This window comes from Haemorhous mexicanus, chromosome 8 (assembly GCF_027477595.1).
Source record: "Haemorhous mexicanus isolate bHaeMex1 chromosome 8, bHaeMex1.pri, whole genome shotgun sequence".
Classification (NCBI taxonomy): domain Eukaryota; kingdom Metazoa; phylum Chordata; class Aves; order Passeriformes; family Fringillidae; genus Haemorhous; species Haemorhous mexicanus.
In genome coordinates, this window is record NC_082348.1 from 26900444 (window position 1) to 26921198 (window position 20755).

The window sequence follows — 20755 nt, forward strand, 5'->3', positions numbered from 1 at the left end:
CAGGAAGAACAGACAGTCACATGTACACTGAAGCCAAGTGAAGAATCCTCATTGTGGAAGACACGTCCATTGAGATAATTTGCTCAGAGGATGCTTTGATTCTTAGTGGGAAGTGGCTGAATTACTTTTATTTGCATGCCTGACAGGACAGTTGATTCCATACATGCTCTCACATTATGCACTGTCTTGCACTTCTCTCCAGGCATCTACTTGAGCCTAAAATCCCTACTGGGACAAAGTTCAGACCAACTTTAGTGGCAGCTTTACCTAAGAACAATAGTACTGAGACATTCTAAGGTGCTATTACAACAAAATATAATTCATATATGTATCATATATTTATAAAATAATACTACTAATATAGCATAACACTATAACCTGTATTATAGAGCTTCTGAAATAATATGCTTTTAAACCTGGCAGGATTCTGCTTTCAAAGTGTATCTAATAAGTGTGCTTCAACAGCACATCAGCTGACCATTTGTCAGAGACTAAATGTTTCTCCTCCATAGCAGTTAGCTATAATGGAGGGTTTCCTTTTTCACTCTATAACAGACAGCTGTCTTTACTCATATGCTATTTCTACTTTGTATGTTCACACTGACTTGAAAATGAAGCTGGTAAATATATGCTTATTATCTTCAAAAATTATTAATTAAATATAGACCACGAGCCAGTATTTGATTTTGTATTAACAACTTTCAATGCTGTATTTTTCTGCAAGTTTTGAAGTAATTTAGTTCAGTTCATGGCTGATTTGACGTCTTACCTGCTTATTTGTTGTGACTCCTTGAGAAGAAGATTCTGTAGGATTGGAAGAAGGATAACTTTGTACTTTACTGCTGGCTGTTTTATTATCAGAGTTCTTGGCATTACTAGAGGACTTTCGGTTGTGCGTATTTTGCTTGCCAGCTGTTGCATGTGAGGTCATTGAAGACAGCAGTAAACTACATGGTGTTCTTGAGGAATAGTTGTTCTTTGGGTGAGAAACTGTAGAAAAAGGGATTATGTGTTAGCAGTTAAATCATCATCTAAACAGAAGGCTGCATTCTTACCCTGCTTACAGGTAATTTTGGAAGCACTGTTTCAGTCTCACTTTGAATAATGAAGTAAGCTAACTTAAGCTAACTGTTGAAGTAACTTGGTTACTATATTGTTCTACAGCTGTAAGTCTGCCTCACTGCAAAGCACTTCTGGAGATAAAAGAGCCAATGTGGTGGCACTACACTAAATTTGGAAGAAGCCTGGCAGAAGGCCAGGCTTTTGGCATCCAAGAGAAATTTACTTATTCCTCTCTAAAGGAAATGGGTAAAAAAAGGTTCTTCTATATCATGGGTATCTATAAAAAACTGGAACTGAATGCAATGCTCTAATCCACTTTATGCAGACCACAGCAGTCTGCACCATCAGGAACCACTACTGCCCATCTCAGTATATTCCTACTCTCTACTTCTCAGTTTTTTGAGATTGCCTAATTTACTAAGCACTGTCATGTTTGGATGTGAAATGAACCCAAAATATCCTTGATTCCTCTCTGCATTTCTTCAAGCTGCCTTTGCAAAATGGCCCCCAAGCAGTCTTGAAGAGGATTCTGAGGCTAATGAAGTTCTTGATCTTAATTTGCTGTTCTGATTTTTCTGATTATGGAATTTTTCTGTTTCCTTCTGGTACAGATGACAAATCTGAGGCTCACTCCAGAGAGACACCTGTTGTTTTTATCTAAGAGGTACTTCTATTTTGTCTCTTCTAGTACAGAGAAATAAGATGAGGAATCATTTTAGTAACTAAGCATCATCTGTTAGGTTTTCTGAGGATCTTATTCACTTACACCAACAGCTACTTCTCCCACTAGGTGTCCTCTTCAGAAAAACAATGCAATGATCTGCACGTTGAGCTGAAATTTCTGAATTCAATGAGGCCAACCATCCCAATTAATTCTCTCTCATCTAAAACAGACTGCTGCACATGAAAGCCCATATAAAAATCCACATGCTCGTCATAAAAATCTATTTTTAACAAAAAAGATGTACAAGGAAAGGATACTGTGTGTTCTGATGTATGTCAGTCCAATTATTTGTGTTTCTTCCTGTCCTTCATTTTGAGTATATGCTGTCTATGATCTCCTTATGCTGGAACATTCCTTCCTTTGCACAAATTCTGTGGGTTTGGTTATTGCTTTTGTTCAAGCCCTTAAGGGTGGCTGTTCTCAGCTATAGGCTTTGTATAATCTCTTGTCTGAGGGGTATTTGCAGCTCCTAGCAGGGTATGCTTCTCATTGAGAGATGATGCTAAAAGAAATGTCTTTTATACTGAAAAGCTCTTGTCAAAGGCACCAATCATCACAAGTTGCTCATCCAAGGTCACTGAAGGCAGGTATGAGCAAAGTTCTTCAGACACTCAGTGCACTATCAGTCATTTCTAGGATGACACTGCTCCCCTGATAATAGCTGCTCTTCTGACTTCACTGACCTGATTTAAACAGGCCTGCATCAAACTATGCTTATGTAATGCTTTACTGAAATGAGGTATAAATAATTAACTTGCAGAATTAACTGCAGCTGGAAGTTATTTAGGAAAGTAGTTCAGTGAGTTTTAAAAAATAGTCTATGGTTGTATCAATAGCAGCTGTGGTATTATTAGTCAGGATAATCTTTATGGAATTTTCAATCTCTTCTGCTTCAGGGTATTAGTGTCTATGAGGTGACTGTAAACAATTAGATGCATTACTGGGAAGTTTATGTCTTCCTCTGAAACATCCTGGCATGGTTTCACTGAGAGACAGGATGTGGGGTTAGATGGAACTTCAAAGTGTTCTGCAAAAGCAATTCTTACGGTCTAATGAGTTAAACTGGTTATGCCTCCAAGCAGTCAGTTCTTTAGCTGTGCAATCAGAAGCTTGTATTGGCAGACTGTGCAGTACTTTCTCTGTTTTCTACTTTTAGGAACTACTTGAAAACATTTATTATTTTCCTTCTACCAAGATGCACTTGTTCAGTATTGTTTTACCAGTTTTCTGCTGAATGGAATACCACAGGACATGGTAATGTAATGGGCAAAGCCTTATATCATTTACTTTGTTTTAGGGGAAAGAAAAGCATGACAGAGACAAGAAACAGGCTCCTATTTTGCAATAGGGACATGATACTTGAAGCAAAAAATGTGAACCTGAACTTCCAAGCAGAAGGGCAGATGATTAAGAAACAGAAGCTTGGAGAAAAAAAGGCTGAGGGGAGACCTTACTGCTCTCTGCAAAGTACCTAAAAGGAGGTTGTAGCAAGGTGGGATCAGTCCAACCTTAGTGATTCTATGATTTGGGACTCTAGATGGCTCTTGAAAAGCCCAGTGAATACTGTTAAAAAGCAGGGGAGTTACTTCTTAGCAGGAGAGATCTGAATTGGTCTCATTACATTATGCTCACACACAGAAGCTTCCAATTTACTATTTATTTATAAATTACTGAATTTGTGTATTCCCTAGAGTTGGGATCCTGTTTAGATTGAAAACTCCAACTGATCTGAGTAATACCTGGAAATCTGACAAAGATGGTACCGTGCACCTGCAGATGGAGTGTGCAGCCCAGGCACAGTGAGTCTAACATGTTGCAAACTGTTGACTTGTGTGTGTTCAGCAGTCCTGCTGCACCCAGAGACACCATTCATACTGGGCTTGCTGCACAGATATATTCTGAGAGACTCTGTGAGAGGAATCATCAGCACTTACTTTCTCCACAGAGCTGAATCTGGGTCTTCAGCTGCTCTGTATCACAGGAAAATCGGGCAGATCTGCCCAGCTCTTCATCGTATTTCCGCTCACTCACAAAGTGCTGCAAAAACAGACATGTTAACAGTGATTCACATTCTGAGCAAAAGACTGTGTGGATGGTAAAAGAACTAAGCAATGCTTAAGGTCACTTTAAGGCTCAAGAAATTCTTGACCCTGCCCTGTTCACAGGATCTCTGTGCAGAACCAAGTATTTTCCCTTTGTCACCAAACTACATCTCAGAGCCCAGTGATGGGTGGATCACTCCCACACCTGGCAAGTGGGTCATTTCAGTGGAGAATGTATGTTTGATCACTGAACCTGAAGATATCAGGATTACTTGCTGAGTCTAAATGATACATAAACAACAAAATTCCCCACTGCTACACTTAGGAGGGGATAGCTTACACTTCTCTGATAGCACCTGTACACTGCTCAGAGGTGCTACAATCCTTTAAGAAGCTTCACTTTCCCTATGAAAAGCTATTTACCCTCCACCCATAGCAGGAATAAACAGCCTGGGCATGTTATGTGACAACTCTTCCTTGGCAGTTCTGCAAATGGCTAAAATACCCAAGCAGAAGTGAATGCCTGACCTTAATTTCAGCCCTGAGTTCAGAGAGTTGTGCTTCAGCCATCTGACTGGCTAGGTCTGCCAGTCTCTTGAGCTCCTCTGCTTTCTTCTGCCGAGCAGTCAGGATTTCCACTGCCAAATACCAACAGTCAGTCATTAATGCTAGGAAGGTAAATTGCTCTGTAATTTATTAGTCTTTGGGCATAACATGGTACATCCTGTGTGAGACAAACACATGGACTACTGACTTCAACTGGACTTCCAATACGATACTTGCACAGATTAAGTTGTTCAGTATTTTTCATTGAACTGCTTGATTTTGAAAAAGATCTGAAAATGGGATAGCTCTCAGGAAATCAAAGTTAAACCAATCCTCCAACATTCAGATGAACAGGGGCAAAGACATGTTGTTTTGAGTCTTCTAGTGCTTTATTTTGAAGCATAAAAACAGGGAGCCTTCCAGAGACATGGAAAGAAGCATTACATTGAGTCACCAGCCTGTTTCTGAAGACATGCTGTATTTGATTTAGAGGGGAATTTCACTTCCTCTGAAAAAAACCTGTTCATATACAGTTTACGTTAAAGTCACTGGCATTGCAATTTTACTTTCACATATGGAACACATGTATTTGCCATTTCAACAGCAAAGCAGCATTGAAGGCAAACAGTCTTTATGAAAAATATACTAAATATTCATTACTGCCTGTCTTTTAGATTCTATGTAAGGAAGGGGTGAGTAGTTATATTCTTATAGGGAAAGATTAATCATAAACCATGAAGCAATGGTCTAGTTGTACACAAGATAAGATGACATTATAATTTTGGTGGAAATACATGCAAACTATTACCAAAATGGCAACTCAGAGAAAAAGCAACAACTGATTAACTGGATGATGGGATCAGTACTTATGGGAGAGAGGAAACATCATCTAAATGTAAAATAGTAACAATCATAGTCTTTTGTCTTGAACTTACACATACAGTCAGGGGGAGTGACACTTAATGTAAATTATCCTAAGGACATAGACTCCATTACAGCAGTAGAGATTTTGGCTTTTTGCCTTCTTTATTCCACAAATTTCCACGGCACACTTGGCAAGTCATGCAACCAGCCTATACTTTCTAATGCAATTTTTAAAGGTGAGAATTAATGGTATTTCATGGACAGTTTGTTCCTCAACCCATTATCATTTATTTAATCAGATAACACCTTCTTTTGAAAGCATTGTAAAGTCAATAAACAGTTTGGGCCGGAAGTGACCTTTAAAGGTCTCTAGTCCAACCCCCTGCAATCAGCAGGGACATCTTCAATAGATGGGGCTGCTCAGGGCCTGACCTAGAATGCTTCCAGGGATGAGGATCTCCTCTCCTCTGGGAAACCTGTTCCAATGTTTTACTGAGTACAAGGTGGTCCAGCAGGCACAGGGAGGCACAGCTGCACCTGTACAGCTGTGTGGGAGCAAACAAACTGTGCAGCTGTAGAGAAGTGTGTGTCACACATGGCAGGGAAGGCAGAGGGTGGTTACAGCTCCTTTACCCTGCTGGTAAATCTGTGCCTACATTATTACTTATGCCAAGAACTGCTGCTATCTTCCCAGCTAATCTTCTCTATTTCATTTTTTTTAGAATCTGGTCTACGAGAGTGAGAAAATTTTATCACATTAAATGAACAGTTTACCAGGTGCTTACCTTGTCCAAGAGTTCTGCTTTACTGCTTATTCTAGGTAATGCTAATACTGTTCCTCCCCAAGATCAATATCCTCTCTTTGCTAAAGTGACTACCCAGACCACAGGATCTCATCTCATACTGCCATTTATTTCCATAAGATGCCAGCCAAATAGCCATGTTTTAAAAAACCCCTGAAATTATCATATTTGGAATTTTTCCTAGTGTTGACAGCAAGAGTAAGATCACCCACAGTAAAACAGTCCTTGAGTGCAGCAAAGAGATATGAAAATAAATAATGTTCTAAATCTTGCTTAGCATGTTACAGTCCTGTAACAACTTTCTGCCTAAGTTTCTGAAGGCACTTTATAGCCTAGAGCAGCCTTGAGAGACAGCTGGAGAGGGACAGGTACTGGGCCATCTGCTGCCATGTGTGGAGCTGGCAGGGAAATGGAAACAGAACACACCATGTGCAAATGCAGCACTCTGTGTGCTGGCAGGCAGGAATTAGGTTTACTTTCTACAAAAATTCCTATAACTGGCCAGGATTAATGAAGGAGCCCTATAATACCATCAGCCATGGGCAGGGGATTTCCAAAATGTGGATTTGTTTGTGCAGTCAGGGCTTAAAACTGTGTCTGCTGATCAGTGGGAATGCTACCATTGCTTTTTCCTGGGAATGAGTGCATGCCCTATAGCTGATTATGGCTGCCTGCTATCTGGCAACCAAAGGTAACCAAAAACTGCTGATATATATTCCTCCACAAGTCCTTCCCAGAATAACACAGAGCTTCAAATTCACATCTCTTTCGTGTTCTTCCCAGAAAATTAGCAAATAAAATTAAAACCACAAACTTTGCAAATCTTTGCTGTCATAACTTTGAACCTTCTAGTTTCTACACATATACAACTGCAAGAGACTTGGACAGCAACAGAGAATTTAGAGCATTTCTTTTCAACAAAAATTCAATTGTTATACTTTTGTAAACCAAATGAGTTCTAAATGCAGATGAAGCATTCAAAAATATTAAATGTATTTGTGACCCTGCTTGGAAGGACCTTAAATTCACAAATCAATAAAAGGATTGTATGCATTCATATGAAGGACATTTTCATCTGCCAGGAAAAGTATCATTCTAATAATGCTTTCGTTACTCTTCAATTTCTTGCTTAGCATTCTCTACTGAAACACGGCCCCCTGTACTTCCTGGAGGTAAATACAAACATTTTATCTTGGATGGAGCCTGAGACAGATATTGTGGTATCCTAATACAAGGCTCATCTTGCTTCCCTCCCTCCCCCACCAGAATATATACACATGAAAATGCAAAACCCAAAGACAACATAAAAGCCTGCAATCAGACTGACTCCCACAGATTATTAAGAAAACAGACTGCAGTAACGATCTGTTTTTTGATTTTTAAAAAATGTTCTAATTTACAAGCTTGATCACTATCCCTTAAAGCTATGCAAGGCAACACAATAACCTACTTCCAAATTCCAGTATTCTAACTTATGTAGGTATTATAAGCAAGCAAAAAGTGATTGGTAAATGGAAACAAAGTAATTGAATAGCCACAGAAATGAGGGGGGGAAAAAAAAGAGGGGTCAAAAAGCTCTGATATATAAGCAGAAGGAGTAAGTAATTTAAATCTAACTCCTTATCACCTTTTAGTTTACCTTAATTTCTTAATACTGAAATTTTGATGCACAATCCTAATAGAAACTACCCTGGCACATCAAAGCCTTATCTGTCTACACATATAGAGTGAAAGATGATGGAATGCTGCTAACCAAATTTATGGATTGTGTTATTTTCTGCCAAACAAAACAATTCTTTCAACAGTATTCCAAAATTTCCCTGTGTATTTTTTTTCTACTTACTGGCTTCTTCTTTAACTTTATCAATTTCTGCCATTAATGACACTTCTTTGTCTACGATGCTAAAAAAGAAAAAAAGAAAAAGAAAAAAAAAATTATTTAATCCATGCTAGAACTCCATCAAAGTCAAAAGCTATAACTATACAGACTTCAGACATTAATAATGGGCAGTTTTGAAATGAATAAGACTTAAAAAATTGAAGCTGAAGAAATACCTAGACAAGCCAGCTACAAAAAAATTAGTGATAATCACTGTGTGCTGCTTTACACAAACATCTCACTGGCCTTCCCACATATCTGCACAGATGTGGAAATCAGTCTCATTCAGCACAGCAATCCTCAAATGACTAAACAGTCTGCTTCCTAATTAAGCCAGATAGACCATTGCTGCTATCCAGATTAATAGCTTAGGTGTTGGCATAAAACTAAGCATGAAACAAAATTAAAGATGGCTGGAATGAGTTCCTTTCCTTCCTTAGAGATATTTTTGCAAAATATGTCAGGGTAAACAAGAAAGTGGTTTGTGATGTAAACAAGCATTAAAGCATCTCCATAATAGAAGTCAGCTATTTCCCCAGCACTGGGAAGGAGTTTTTCCACTTTTACCTGGCCTTCTTAAGGATTTGTGTGCCTCTCCTTTTAAAAATGCCTGGTGTGGAACCCCTGACAGTGCTTATAAGCTGTCAGAGTGCAAATGATCAGCTGGGTGTGCTGGGAGCAGACAGGACATGTGCTAAGTTGGTCCCATTATGAACACAGTGACACTGTCCAGGGGAATAATGTTTCTGCAGAATGCCCTCCAGGGGACAGTGCTCTGGTGTGCCATTCTGTTTTCCTCTCACTGGATTATTCTTAAAGTTAAGTTCACATTTAATAAACACCACCAATGTTAGTGTTTGTGTTTGCATAAGTGAGTAAATTCAAGCAGCTGAGGGGGAAATTGCAAAAAGTAGGTCAGACACCAGGAGTGGATGTAGGCATGCACTCAAGGGAAGAGTGGAGCTCTCAACCCTGTTAGTAAAATCAACCTGAAACATCAGCTTTTGGGCCTGGTGAAGACACTGAGTTACATGTGAACAGGCTTCTACTGAAGGAAGACATTATAGAACACTTAAAACCAAAACATTTATCTAGAACATCCTTAGCAAGAAAGGGAAGACCCTGCAGAGTTCAGTGTGCAGTAAAGAGAGACAGAAACTTAGAGAAATGCTAACAGGTCCTTAACTAAAGCAGGGAAAGACTGGTGAGCAGGCAGTGTGGGGAACACATGGCAAACACAGGAACAACCAAACATTCACCAGCTACAACATGTTCATGCCATTCATCCTTCCTTGAAATCTTCCAACCAACCTCACACAGGAGGTTTGCAACAGAAGCTTTGCAGTCTTCTGTCCTTGAGCTTTCCCAGTCTACCATGCCCCTGGAGAGGAGGAGACCTTTACACTGCACAGAAGCAGGTTGGCTGATGGCAAAGGTTGCAGCCGGACAACAAATGCAGTGTAACACATTTTTTTTTTGTTTCATACACAGAAACAAGACTCAAATGATTGTTTTAGCCTGCCAGATCAATTTAGTGTGACCTATCCACCAGAGGAAATAAAACAGCAGGGTTTTTTTACGGTAGAGCAAATCAGTTAAGAGGTAGTGACAATGGAAAGACATGATTGTTCCAGTTGGCACTCAATACTCTCCAGGCATAAGCATTAAGCTTGAATGCCAAATAAGCAGGTGATGACTCCAGCTTGCTAATCTAAATAGTCACAGCTTCTCAGAATTAATCTATTTTCAATGAGCTTTTGTAACTACACGGTTTAATAAACTTCCTTGACTTTCACAATAGGTGGCTGAAACAAGTCTTGTAAGTTCTTACCTATTTCTAGCTTCCCCAAAGAGAATCTGGTTATCTTTACTACTTTCTCTTAAATTAAAAAAAAAATTGCAGATTTTTACTTTTTCTGTCTCTGTTATCAGTGTCTCCTTAGTGCACTACACAGGTTGTATAAACATAAACTTTTCTCTGGAAAACAACAAGCTCACAACAGCAGAGCTCATCAGAAGTGTTTTAGTGCAGCTCTTTCCAGGATAGTCCTCTCTGCACTCCAACAACAGATCCTTCGTAAACTGGTGGCCCCTAACATTTTATTTTGATGCCAAATAAAACCACTTTTAATATTAGAATGAAAACAAGGCTATAGCAGTCCCGTATTTATTATATTTTCTAGTCAAATCTTATCTGTTACTAGACAGTTTTCCACTCCTAACGTTTCATTTTGTTCTCTGACAAACATTTCAGGAAAGTATTTATATGTTGTAGCAGTAGAGGACAGGACTGATGAATTTAAAGAACAACCACCTGAGTACTTCCTTTCTAGCTATAAACTAACATTGGAAAAAAATAAAGAATAATACAACAGAGAAACTGTTTGGTGCCTTTGTCCATGGAAGAAACTAAGTTTCTTTAACAGATCTTGAAAAGGTTTTTCTTCCCTGAAGACAATGCAGCTGTACTAATTTATATCAGCAGAGGACATGCCCCCTCTCTCTTGGCTAAAGGAAAGGAACATTAATTTTCATCTGGAAGCATACAACCACATTTTTCAGCTTGGAAACCATAAATTGCCATGTGTCATATATGGGGAAAGTTAATGTTTCTTTATAAAAATGTCCTAGGCCAGCCAGCAACAGAATATGCAAAATAGAACAATACTGCCTCCAACTGAATTTATCAAAGTTATAAACAAATGAAAACAACAGACAGAAAACTGGAAAAAAACCCTGGCCTGGGGAGAAAAAAAAGACAAATGAAAAATGCAAAAAGAAATCTTAATGCTAACATATAGAAGGAGAAAGGACAAGAACAGTGTGGAAAAATCAATGGATCAAATTTGTCTCTCATTCCTGCTAGTATCCCACTGTTGTCACACAAAGGTCTGACAGTCCCTTAAACTGAACAGCTCCTTAACTTAGGAGTTCAACCATTTTTAATGCATTTTCTGGAAAAAATGCCCTACTCAGCCTTAAGACAGTGACTGTGATTAGACCACAGCAAAAGCATTATTGAGAACTGCTCAAAGCTCAGCACAGCAATACCTCCCAGGAAGCATTTTCTTTTAATGCTTCTTAGTGTCATTTGGCACTAAAATGCTGTCTCAAGTTGGTGCACTCCAGTGCACAGCCTGCAGCCATTGTGTGCTGTGGAGAACTGGATACTGACTGCTACAGGAGCTTTCTGCACAACCAGGTATGATCAGATCTGAGCTCTAGCAGAGCAAGGAACAGAACACATTTCAGATCTAAAGACACCTGAGGGAAAACATTCTGCTAACTCCTTCCTCTCCAGTTATGTTGTTTCTCTTGGGTTTTCTATAGCTGCTTGGAACTGGGTTTAAAATCATGAACATACTACTTCAGCTGATGTTCTGAAGAGTTCATAATCCTGTCAATTTTTTCTGATTACTCTGAGCACTAAAAATCTGAAAGGCATGGCTTCAGCCATGCCTTCTCCTTACCTTGGATATCAGTATCAACACCTGAACATATTTCCACATACTATTTGAGACTCTGGTGACAAACACACAACTCAGAACCACTTCTTTCTTTGAATGTACCTGAATCCATGCCCTAATCATCAGTCCCCTGCTGTAGCAGACCAAACACTGGGACTCAATTTCCCCCTTCACCGATCAGACTCAAGAAAGATCTGAATGAAGTGAGCCTTATCTCTATGACTGATGATACAGAAAAAACAGAGTAACATTACTAGCTCTTTCTTTTCTGTCTCCTTTCACTACACCTGTCTCCTGAAAGGATTGATCCTTCCATTTCTTACCCCTCACATTTTCAGGATCAGGACCTGGGTACCAAACTTGAGCTATCAGCACCATATCACTGTTCACCACAGGTGAGTATCTGCAGTTTGGAGCACAGGATTTAGCATTTTTGAGTTTAATATCCAGGTGAAATTTTGAAGTGGGGCTCAGGAAAGAGACAATTTTGTTGAGGGCAAAGCAGAGGCATAACACAGAGGTCATGCAAATGAGACACAGCCAGAGCATGTGCTGTAGAGATATGAGATGCAGCAGGAGAGACAACAGCTCCCTAGGAATCATTCTGCTGAATGGAAAATTGAAGGCAAAAACAGAATTGCCCTATTCCTGGTCAAATGAATAATACTCATGCCTTGGCCTTACAGAGCATGGCAGGATTCACACTAGTGTACAATGGCAAAAGAGCTGCAAATGCCAAACTGCAATGAGCTGCTGGCACAGCAATGATAGGGGCAAATCATGCTGACAGCTGCCTCATTTCACAGTTTCGTACTCAGAACAAATTCTGAATTTGTTCTGACATCAGTGAAACAAAATAATCTTCCTCTAGTTTACAGCATGAAATCTAGTATTTGCACAGTGCTAAAGAAAAGATATTTTCAGTCAGCTGCAATACCTCCAAATTCCAAATTTTAACTTTAAAATGATTAAAGTTATTAGAGCCTCTTAAGAAAAGCTGCTTCAGATTGCCAGGCTGGCTGATTTATAGCTTTACTGACGAGAATCATAAGGTTTCCAGACAACCAGAATCTTCTCTTTCCTTCTGCCTCTTCTAGGCATTATGACAAACCTATTGTGCTTGAAGAGATGGGGAAATAAAAAGGCCAAGCTGACATGGAGGCAAACATGCTGACTCAGCTCTCAAAGGTAAATCCCAGCTGCATGACATAGAGGTTACTCTTCAGAGTAATTTGAATGAATCCTTCCATAACCCTCTAAACCCCTCCAAATGCCCATTTTCTCCTTGGGGTGTTCCATAAGCTTTACTCCTCCTGAACCAGCTTTGTGCACAGTTTGAGAATGACTGTTCTTCTGGAGACTGAGGAACACAGTGTCAGCTGTGGCATCCTGAATAACTGCAGCAGGGCTCCTCATCCAGAAGGGGGAAGAGCTATTTTTCCTGGGCATCCTCTGGGGGCTGGTTCAGCTGGAGAGCTGCTGAACACTGAGGTACAATTTGAACCCTTTTTTCTTGAGGAAGGGAGTTAAGAGTAGTGAGACACTGTTTGAGCCTGACAGTTTAGGCATCAACAGAAACACAACATACTCCAGTGATGTGCTCTGTCAACGCTTTGGAACAGCCCCAGTAGCTCCTTGAAGCTGTGCTGATTGACAAGCTGCTGACAAGCCCAAGCAAGTTTGAGGGATGTTAGCACTGTCACTGTCTCTGCTGTATTCGAGCTGAGGTTACATGCAAATTCATGAGATGGTCCTGATAAGCTCTGCTTTAAGTATTATGCTTTTTTTATTGCACATATTTCCCTTCTAGCATGAACATACTTGACCCACAGGCAGTGTGAAAAGACAACTGATAAGAATCTCTAATCCAATTGTGTATTTCACAAAAGAATCCTGCACGTCAATCCAAAAACTAGAACTGTCCCTGTCAAACTTCTGGCACAAGGAGCTAGAATGATGTGATGAGAATGTAAATGTAAAGCCCAATCACCTGTACTAGGTGATTATAAGTGTTACAGGTTACTGACTAACCATGCTATTTTGTAATTGGAGAAATGATATTTCTAGTTTTCTTTATATTAATAGGAGATACAGATATATTGTAGAAAATACCTTGTAGGAAAACCTGGTACATTACATATATTGCAATGTTTCAGTAGATTATATTCTTCCAGTATTAGCTCAATATTATTTAAATGTTCACAATGCTTGAAGGTTATTTGATTACCATATCAGCATATGCACCATGATTACACAGCAAAACAGATTACATGAATTTTCATTCTGATCACTAGTACAGTCTGACAATAAGAATATAAACAAAAGACAGCATAAATCAATTTCACTGAAATTCTTCCCTCTGCAGAGCACAATCTAGTAGAACTGGAAATGCCCAAAGGCTTTTAGTTATTCAGATTTATTTAGTGTAAATTTTTATCTGCCTTCACCAACGCTGCTCTCTCTAGCAGCCAGCCAGCACAGTGTGATCTGGTAAATGCACCATAATTAAAAGCCTATTTGCAATTTCTTTTAAGATCTCTTTACAAACAATTAGAATTTTTTTGCCTCACCACAAAGACCTGTTTAAGCTAAAAACTGACATGGAAAACCTTTTCCTGAAAGAACATTTCTAAATTTTACTTATTTAGAAATGAAGGCATTATCTCACAATTTGGGAGTTTTAACCATGGTGAGTAGGAGTTGCACCATGGCTTGTTAGCATCCTGCACATTTTTACACAAACTTGTAAAGTATTTATTTCCTGTTTGAGTTTCTGTTCTGATTCCTGAGGTATCTGAATACCTTACTGGTTAAATATTTCAGCCTAAACACACTCCAGCAAGGAAAAGACAGTTGTTGAGCTCCTGCTACAGAAAAGAAGTAACTCTCTCAAAAGCCCATTGGAAAGTCACATCAAAGAAAGGCCTAGCTTTTTGGTGTAATGTCAGTTGAAAATTTTCAAGATAATTATTCTGTTTTTGTGTTTAGTATGCTAGATTTCTCAATTAGTCTGACATCTGAGAGATCAGAAAGGAGATAGTCACCTATTACATGTACAAAATGACATGTACAAAATCAAGAGTATGCCTGCACAGCCTCAGAACTTGTGTGTTCTGTTTTACTGAGGATGACAAAGACACCTATGAATGACTGGGAGGGAAGAGGGCAGACACAGCACCATAAAGTATGGACAACAGCTAAGAAACAATGTAATCCACCTTTAAATCTCACCTCTTTAATCCAGCTTCACAAACTTGTTAAAAAAATACAGTGATGAAGTAATTGTAAAAGACAAAGGGGTCAGAAGGGGGACTTAGGTATCTCATTGAAACATAACTCCCTCCAGTTCCAAGAACTCTGTCTGCTCTCTCCACTAATGCACAGCAAGGGTGATCCCAGACTGCTGGAGGTCGTGAGAAGAGTGCCAACACAAGCCCCTCTCCCAGTGCTGCAGCTCTCCAGGCAGGTACCCAGCCAGGGGCCAGAGCTGTTGGATCAGGTTCTCCCAGACCACCCAGGCAGCAGGGCCTTGGTCAAAGCACTTATCTTTGGAAGTACCTGAAAACCCAGCGGGGCCAAGGAAACCGGAACACAAGGAGATTATTTTTATCTTCTCTGTGCTGACAAGGTCAAGGACTGCATCACGTGACTATGGGCAAACAAACATCACAACAAACTGCAAGAGGATTTGAAAGCCTGGACTTAAGAAGCATAAGGACTGCCAAAGGTTGGCTGTCAGACAGACAGAAACCTCAGAAGAATTGCCTGGAAATGGAGAGAAAAACAGCACACAGCTCTGCTCCGTGTAAAGCAATACTAGTCCTGGCCTTTCCAGCCATCTGCCCATCTCCAAACAACCACAGCACAAACAGGCAGCTCTCACCTGGTGCCACTGATTCTGGGCTAGGGGTGACAGAAAACCATTATCTTTACAGTTTGCCAAGCAGGGTTCCCAGAAAGGGGCAACTGTGTTCTCACTGTTCTGCAGCTGAGCACTGGCACCACTGCTCACTACCCCACACTGAGTCAGTACAGACACACCTATGTAAGTGCAAAGATAATTCTGTTCTGGGTGTAATCTAAAAAGATTACTTCTTCCCCCATTCAAGGACTCCTCTGCTTTAAGTTAGAAAACAATATGAAAACTCCTTAATTTTCCCCAAACATACAGCACATGCTTTCTAATTGTTACCCTAAATCTATTTTATTTTTAAACTGTCAGTATTGCTAAGCTCCATCTTCCCAGCACTATGTCAGAATAATTTTTTTATCTACCTATAGTAAAGCTTTCAACTACTTTTTCTTCACTCCAAAAACTCAGTTGTGTTGGTTTTCATGCTCTCTACACAGCACTGGACATATCAGTATGTACAAAAGAGTAGAGAAGCTTGTATTTATGTGGTTCAGTTCCACATGCAGCATAATTAAACCTGGTTCTCACTGTTTTCTATAGACCACTTGTGGCTGGCAGCAGACCATATGGGCAAGTAGCAGATGTTCCCTTTTAGTTTTCCATACGACTGTATGAATGTCCAATATGTGAAAATTATTTTCTGGCAAGAGGTGTTATGGGGAACTGTGGCTCCTTTTGTACTCTACACATTTCACTCAGATTTCCTGGGGCTCTCCTTTTATCCCCAAGATGGTTATTCAGTGTCTGGGTGGAAAAGAAGTGAGAACTCAGTTAATGCATGCAGGTTTTAAGCTTGGCAACAAATGTCTCAAGTGCACTCTAGTGAGAGGAGAGTCCATTTAACATTTTTAACCTTCCCCTGCAACTTAAGGACTACTTGGTAGCCTTCTTTTCTGTGCTCTACACTACCATGTCGCCATGGGACATGGCTATGCTCTGATGTATTTTATATCAAAGTAGAAAGGGAAGAACCTCATGTTCTCACTGACACCAAGGTATTCCTGAAAACCATACAGCAAAGCTGAATGCAACAAGGACAAACACTGGATCAAGAACTACTATCAAGAAGATTTCTCTCCTAACTTTCAGGCCCATGTGAGCCTGAGGAACACAGCCCTTCAGCTCACTCTGCCAAGTGCTCTCATAACCTTGGGAAAGCAATGCCACAGAAAGCCCAGCAAGATCAGGGGTGCCCAGATTCTGGATCACAGCAGGAGCACAATCCACATGAGACTGCAAAAGACTTCTTGTGGGGCTAAGTGCCCTGCCTGGTCCAGCCCATGGCTTGTAAAATGCTATAGAGTCTTCTGGCATGAAAAGAACTCAATAAATGCAAGCTGTTATCACTTCTTCTGAGCACACAGAGAATTACTCCAGTTACCAGAAACTTCAGTGAGGTTCTTTAAGAAAGAGGAAGTGAGCCCAATGCAATGTTTTAAAATCAACATCTTTCTGGGATTGTTATTTGCCCCATTTTACTACAAAGTCAAAACTGAAGTAAGAATTGCATTTTCCCCCCAGGCTTTTACAGGGGCTCACAGCACATCTGCTCCTTAGCACTGTTTTTCAGATTGTGGGAGGGTATGCACTATTTTGCCAGATAGGTGACTTTTTAAACAGCAGCATATTACATGTTCAGGGGTAACTTCCCTATCATCTAGGTCAAGCTGTGAAAAATCAGCCAGAGAGAAACATGGATTTTCACTGGCAGCTATCACTCAATAGTTTCTGCTGTTAAAAGGAGAAGTTCTTGTGAATGTTTCTGCTGAAGCTTTCAGGACATCTTAGGCCACATGTGCTATTCATTTAACTCCATAATAATGGTTTCATTTACTGTCTGAAAGTAGGAGGAAGATACATGATATTATCTTTGCATTCTTCATTCTTTCTGTGATTGGTAAAATAAGGAAAGATTTAAAAAAAACCAGAACAGATCATCAGAAAGTCAAAAATATTACTGACTCTTGCAATGCAGTTTTGATTCTGACCTTGATAGCAAAAAAGGACACAAAAGTGGTCTTATATCCTATTATCAAAGGAAGAAAAATAAACCCAAAAGAGACAAATTAGTATGTGTTTCAGCATTCAGCTGAAATGCAAGATAAAAGCTTCTGACTTCATTTAGCTTCACTAAAACCCCTTAGGTGGTGACAGCTGTGTGTAACAGGAAGGGGTTACAGTACTGAGCTCATTCCAGGGTTCCTGGCAGGTCTGTACACAGACAGCACTTGGTGGCTGCTGGATCTGCTGTCCATCTCAAGCAGCCCATACTCCTGCAGGAACTGGGAGAGGAACTTGGAAAAAGCTTTGGAATCATCATCACAATGGAGACCTGACATCATGCCCTTGCTTTGGTCAATCCATAGAATTCTGGGAGCCACAGTTCAGCTGAATTCCTTCATTTTTTCATGACAAGTTGACTGTGTCACAGAGAAACTCCATGGCAAAGGAGAGTAATAAATATGCTCACTTAAAACCTTATCCTCCTGCAAACACTGGGGATGTTTTGTTCAATTATGGAGCAAGGAAACTCCCATGTAAATTACACACACTAAACCTTGCAGCTCTGGAATACAGGGTGATCCTTGTATGAGGTCTGAAGCTGTATGTATCACTAGTTCAGGTGATTTCTACCCAAATCCAGTACATCTACAGCAGTTGTCTGGCAGTTTTTGGAAACAAGCCATTAAAACAGCTCTGCCCATCTTCCTCAAAGTTTAGGTCACAAAATCATACGAAATATCACAAAACTCTCTTTAATTTTAGCAAAGAAGATGTTAAGTCGGGCAGTTTACTGTTTAAACAAAAAATCTACTTCATTCATTTGAAAAAAAAACCTCTAAATGTTAGACTTACGAGCTGCCAAAAGCAACACAGCCAGCACTGAGATTTCCATAAACATCTCCTGACATTGTACTGTCCTCACTGCAATGTTATGCTGAGGCACAAATATTCAGACCACAGATCTGTTAGATTCTAGAGCTTCCAGCAGACTCCACTTCAATAATTTAGTCACTGAAGCTGGTAGGAGGCAAAATAAAATTAAGCCTATTGAAAAGTTTTCCAGGCTATTTTAATAATTTTAAGTACTTTCATTTACAAACTCTTTTGGGGTATTTAAGTATTAGGCAATAAGCTTTACTTCTTTTCAAACATGAATACATGAAAAATGAAGAATTTCAGTTCTGAACTTAACTACCTTCCTTTAGATCATGACAGAATTCTAAGTCTGTTCTGTGACCAGAGTGACAATTGCTTAAAGACTGACTTGCCTGTGACTGCCAGCAGCCAAGGTGAGACATATGAGGTAAGATATTTTTAACACTCCTACCAAAAATAAAAAAATGAGTGTGAACTACTCAGCAAATGAGATCCAACTATAGTTTTGTCAGAGAAAAGGTCCCCTCTGAGAATGACCAAAAAAAGGTGGAAGGAGTTGATGAACTCTGCTCAATTTTTTATCCCAACAGTCTTAATGCCACATGTAAGTTCATAAGCAAAAATCACTGCAACGGCTCCAGAACAATTCTGACATTACTGAGTTTAGTACAGTGGTGATCACAGCTCACATTCACTGGAGAAACAGAAACACAGCTCTCCCTGCTATACAGTAAAGTACACTGGGGGCTCAGTGAACCAGAATCTTCCCCAAAATGAGCTCAGCAGCACTTGGATTTTCTGCCCATAGAGAAGTGGAGTCCCAATGGCCCTAAAGTTAGCTAGATGCATCTTTGAAGACAATGAATATACCACTGAAGTCCAAAGTTAACAAAATTCTGCCAATACTACTGCTCTTTTATAAGACATGCTCCTAAAAATACTGACAAATACTGTGATTGAATTAAAGGGGAAAGGTGTTTTACTCTGCTCTGATTTGTAACCAAGTATTGTACATTTTAACATGACTTCTTTTTATTCCAACACTGTCTAATACATAGGTTTTATATGACATCTGTGCTTAACCAAGGCTGAGTGGAACTCAAAGGAGGAAAGACTTTTCTATGACAAGAACATATCAAATATGCAACTTGCTACTACAGCAATTATTTCTCCTACAAGTTTTCAAAGGGTGTAGGTATACATGCTAAAGATCAGCAGTAATCAAAATAATAATAAAAAATAGATTAAAGACATAAAAAAGTTAGGAAAAAGAATGAACAAGAGATGCAAATTGGAAATTAAATGATAGATGGGAAACTTAGATGGAACTATGAGGGGAAGTTAAGAGAACAATGGCAGGATAAGAAGCAAAGATGATGGGACATGAAGAGACAGTAAAGGACTGTCTGCCAAAGGAGGTAAGATCAAAGATGCAGTATAAAAAGAAGAGATTTAAAGAAGGTAAAAGAGACTTCAGAAAATCCCAGACAGGATATTTAGAACAGCTTTCATTTGCTCATATATGCTGCCACTGAATCTGATACAAAAGAATTAGGTCAAGATGGATAATTAAGGAGTAAAAGAATCCGTGTTTTTTTCAAAGAACTTTATGTATGTATACAATATATGCATATATTACTTCCTGGCTGGTGAGGAGTGTCATTACTTAATGGCACCATGGGTTTTTTTTATGAAACCAAATGCTGCAAACAAAGAGGGTGTGAGTGACCCCTCCCCACTAATACCAGTCATTTAATTAGTCCCTTCTCTAAGTGGAGCTGATGGATCCCTGCAGCTGATTTACCTACCAGCTGTGTAATTCTGCAAAAGCAGCTTTGATCTTCTTCACTGAATTATCCACTTCCTCTTTGATCATCACACGATATCTGGTTAGAGAAACAGTGCAACGCTGCAAGTCTTTTACTGACTTTTCAATGTTTGGCCCTAAAATAGAAAACAAAAATTGCACGGTGGTCAGAAAGTTGGTTTTAGTTTTTCTGAATGAGGAACCAGGAATAGTTCAATGTATGATTTGCTCAGATTAGAATGAAGCAGGTATTCTACTCAAGTCCATAAATCCAACTTTTTCATAGTCCCTCCCTCGTGCCCTTCAGTTTCTAAACGTGTTTGCTGAAATGCATCCCCCAAATCAATGTCAGAAAGGCATTATTAATTGAAATTATTCAGTTTAATATATTAAATAAAGCATAAATTGTTCAATTCATTTTGTTATAATTCTGCTTGTACTTTCCAACACATCTCTTTTTAACTTTTGTGAATTCAGAGGTTTTTTCCTGGAGGCCTCAGCTGTTTTTGACCTCAAAAAACAGGAACCAGAGACCCAATTTACCTCTTTTTTTGACTGAATCATCTGTCTTTGTTTCAAGCTGGGTTGACACACTGGGTGACTTAACTGTGGAAGATTTTGACTTTGGCCTGCCTAGGTTACACTGGAGTTGAACTGATGACTGAAGGGGCTCAGGCTGCTCTACTCCATTCACAGTCTTTGGGTTTGAGTCCACAGATACCCTCTGGCGTTCTCGTTCTCTGTCTGCAAGAAAGAATTAAGGAGGAA

At 39.5% G+C, this 20755-nt stretch overlaps 1 protein-coding gene across 5 annotated transcripts in view; it reads right to left on the reverse strand.

Moving 5' to 3' along the window:
• The window catches only part of SPATS2L (spermatogenesis associated serine rich 2 like), a 78854-nt gene that overhangs the window by 2387 nt on the left and 55712 nt on the right, over window positions 1-20755 (reverse strand). For 4 of the 5 annotated variants that reach the window (XM_059853345.1, XM_059853348.1, XM_059853346.1 and 1 more), the window contains 6 exons: window positions 20531-20731; window positions 19989-20124; window positions 7885-7943; window positions 4357-4466; window positions 3721-3823; window positions 770-990 (listed from right to left, as the gene is read on the reverse strand). In XM_059853345.1, coding sequence (XP_059709328.1) covers window positions 770-990; window positions 3721-3823; window positions 4357-4466; window positions 7885-7943; window positions 19989-20124; window positions 20531-20731 — 830 coding nt within the window. The remainder of the gene's footprint in view (window positions 1-769; window positions 991-3720; window positions 3824-4356; window positions 4467-7884; window positions 7944-19988; window positions 20125-20530; window positions 20732-20755) is intronic. The other variant, XM_059853349.1, reaches the window with a different exon arrangement.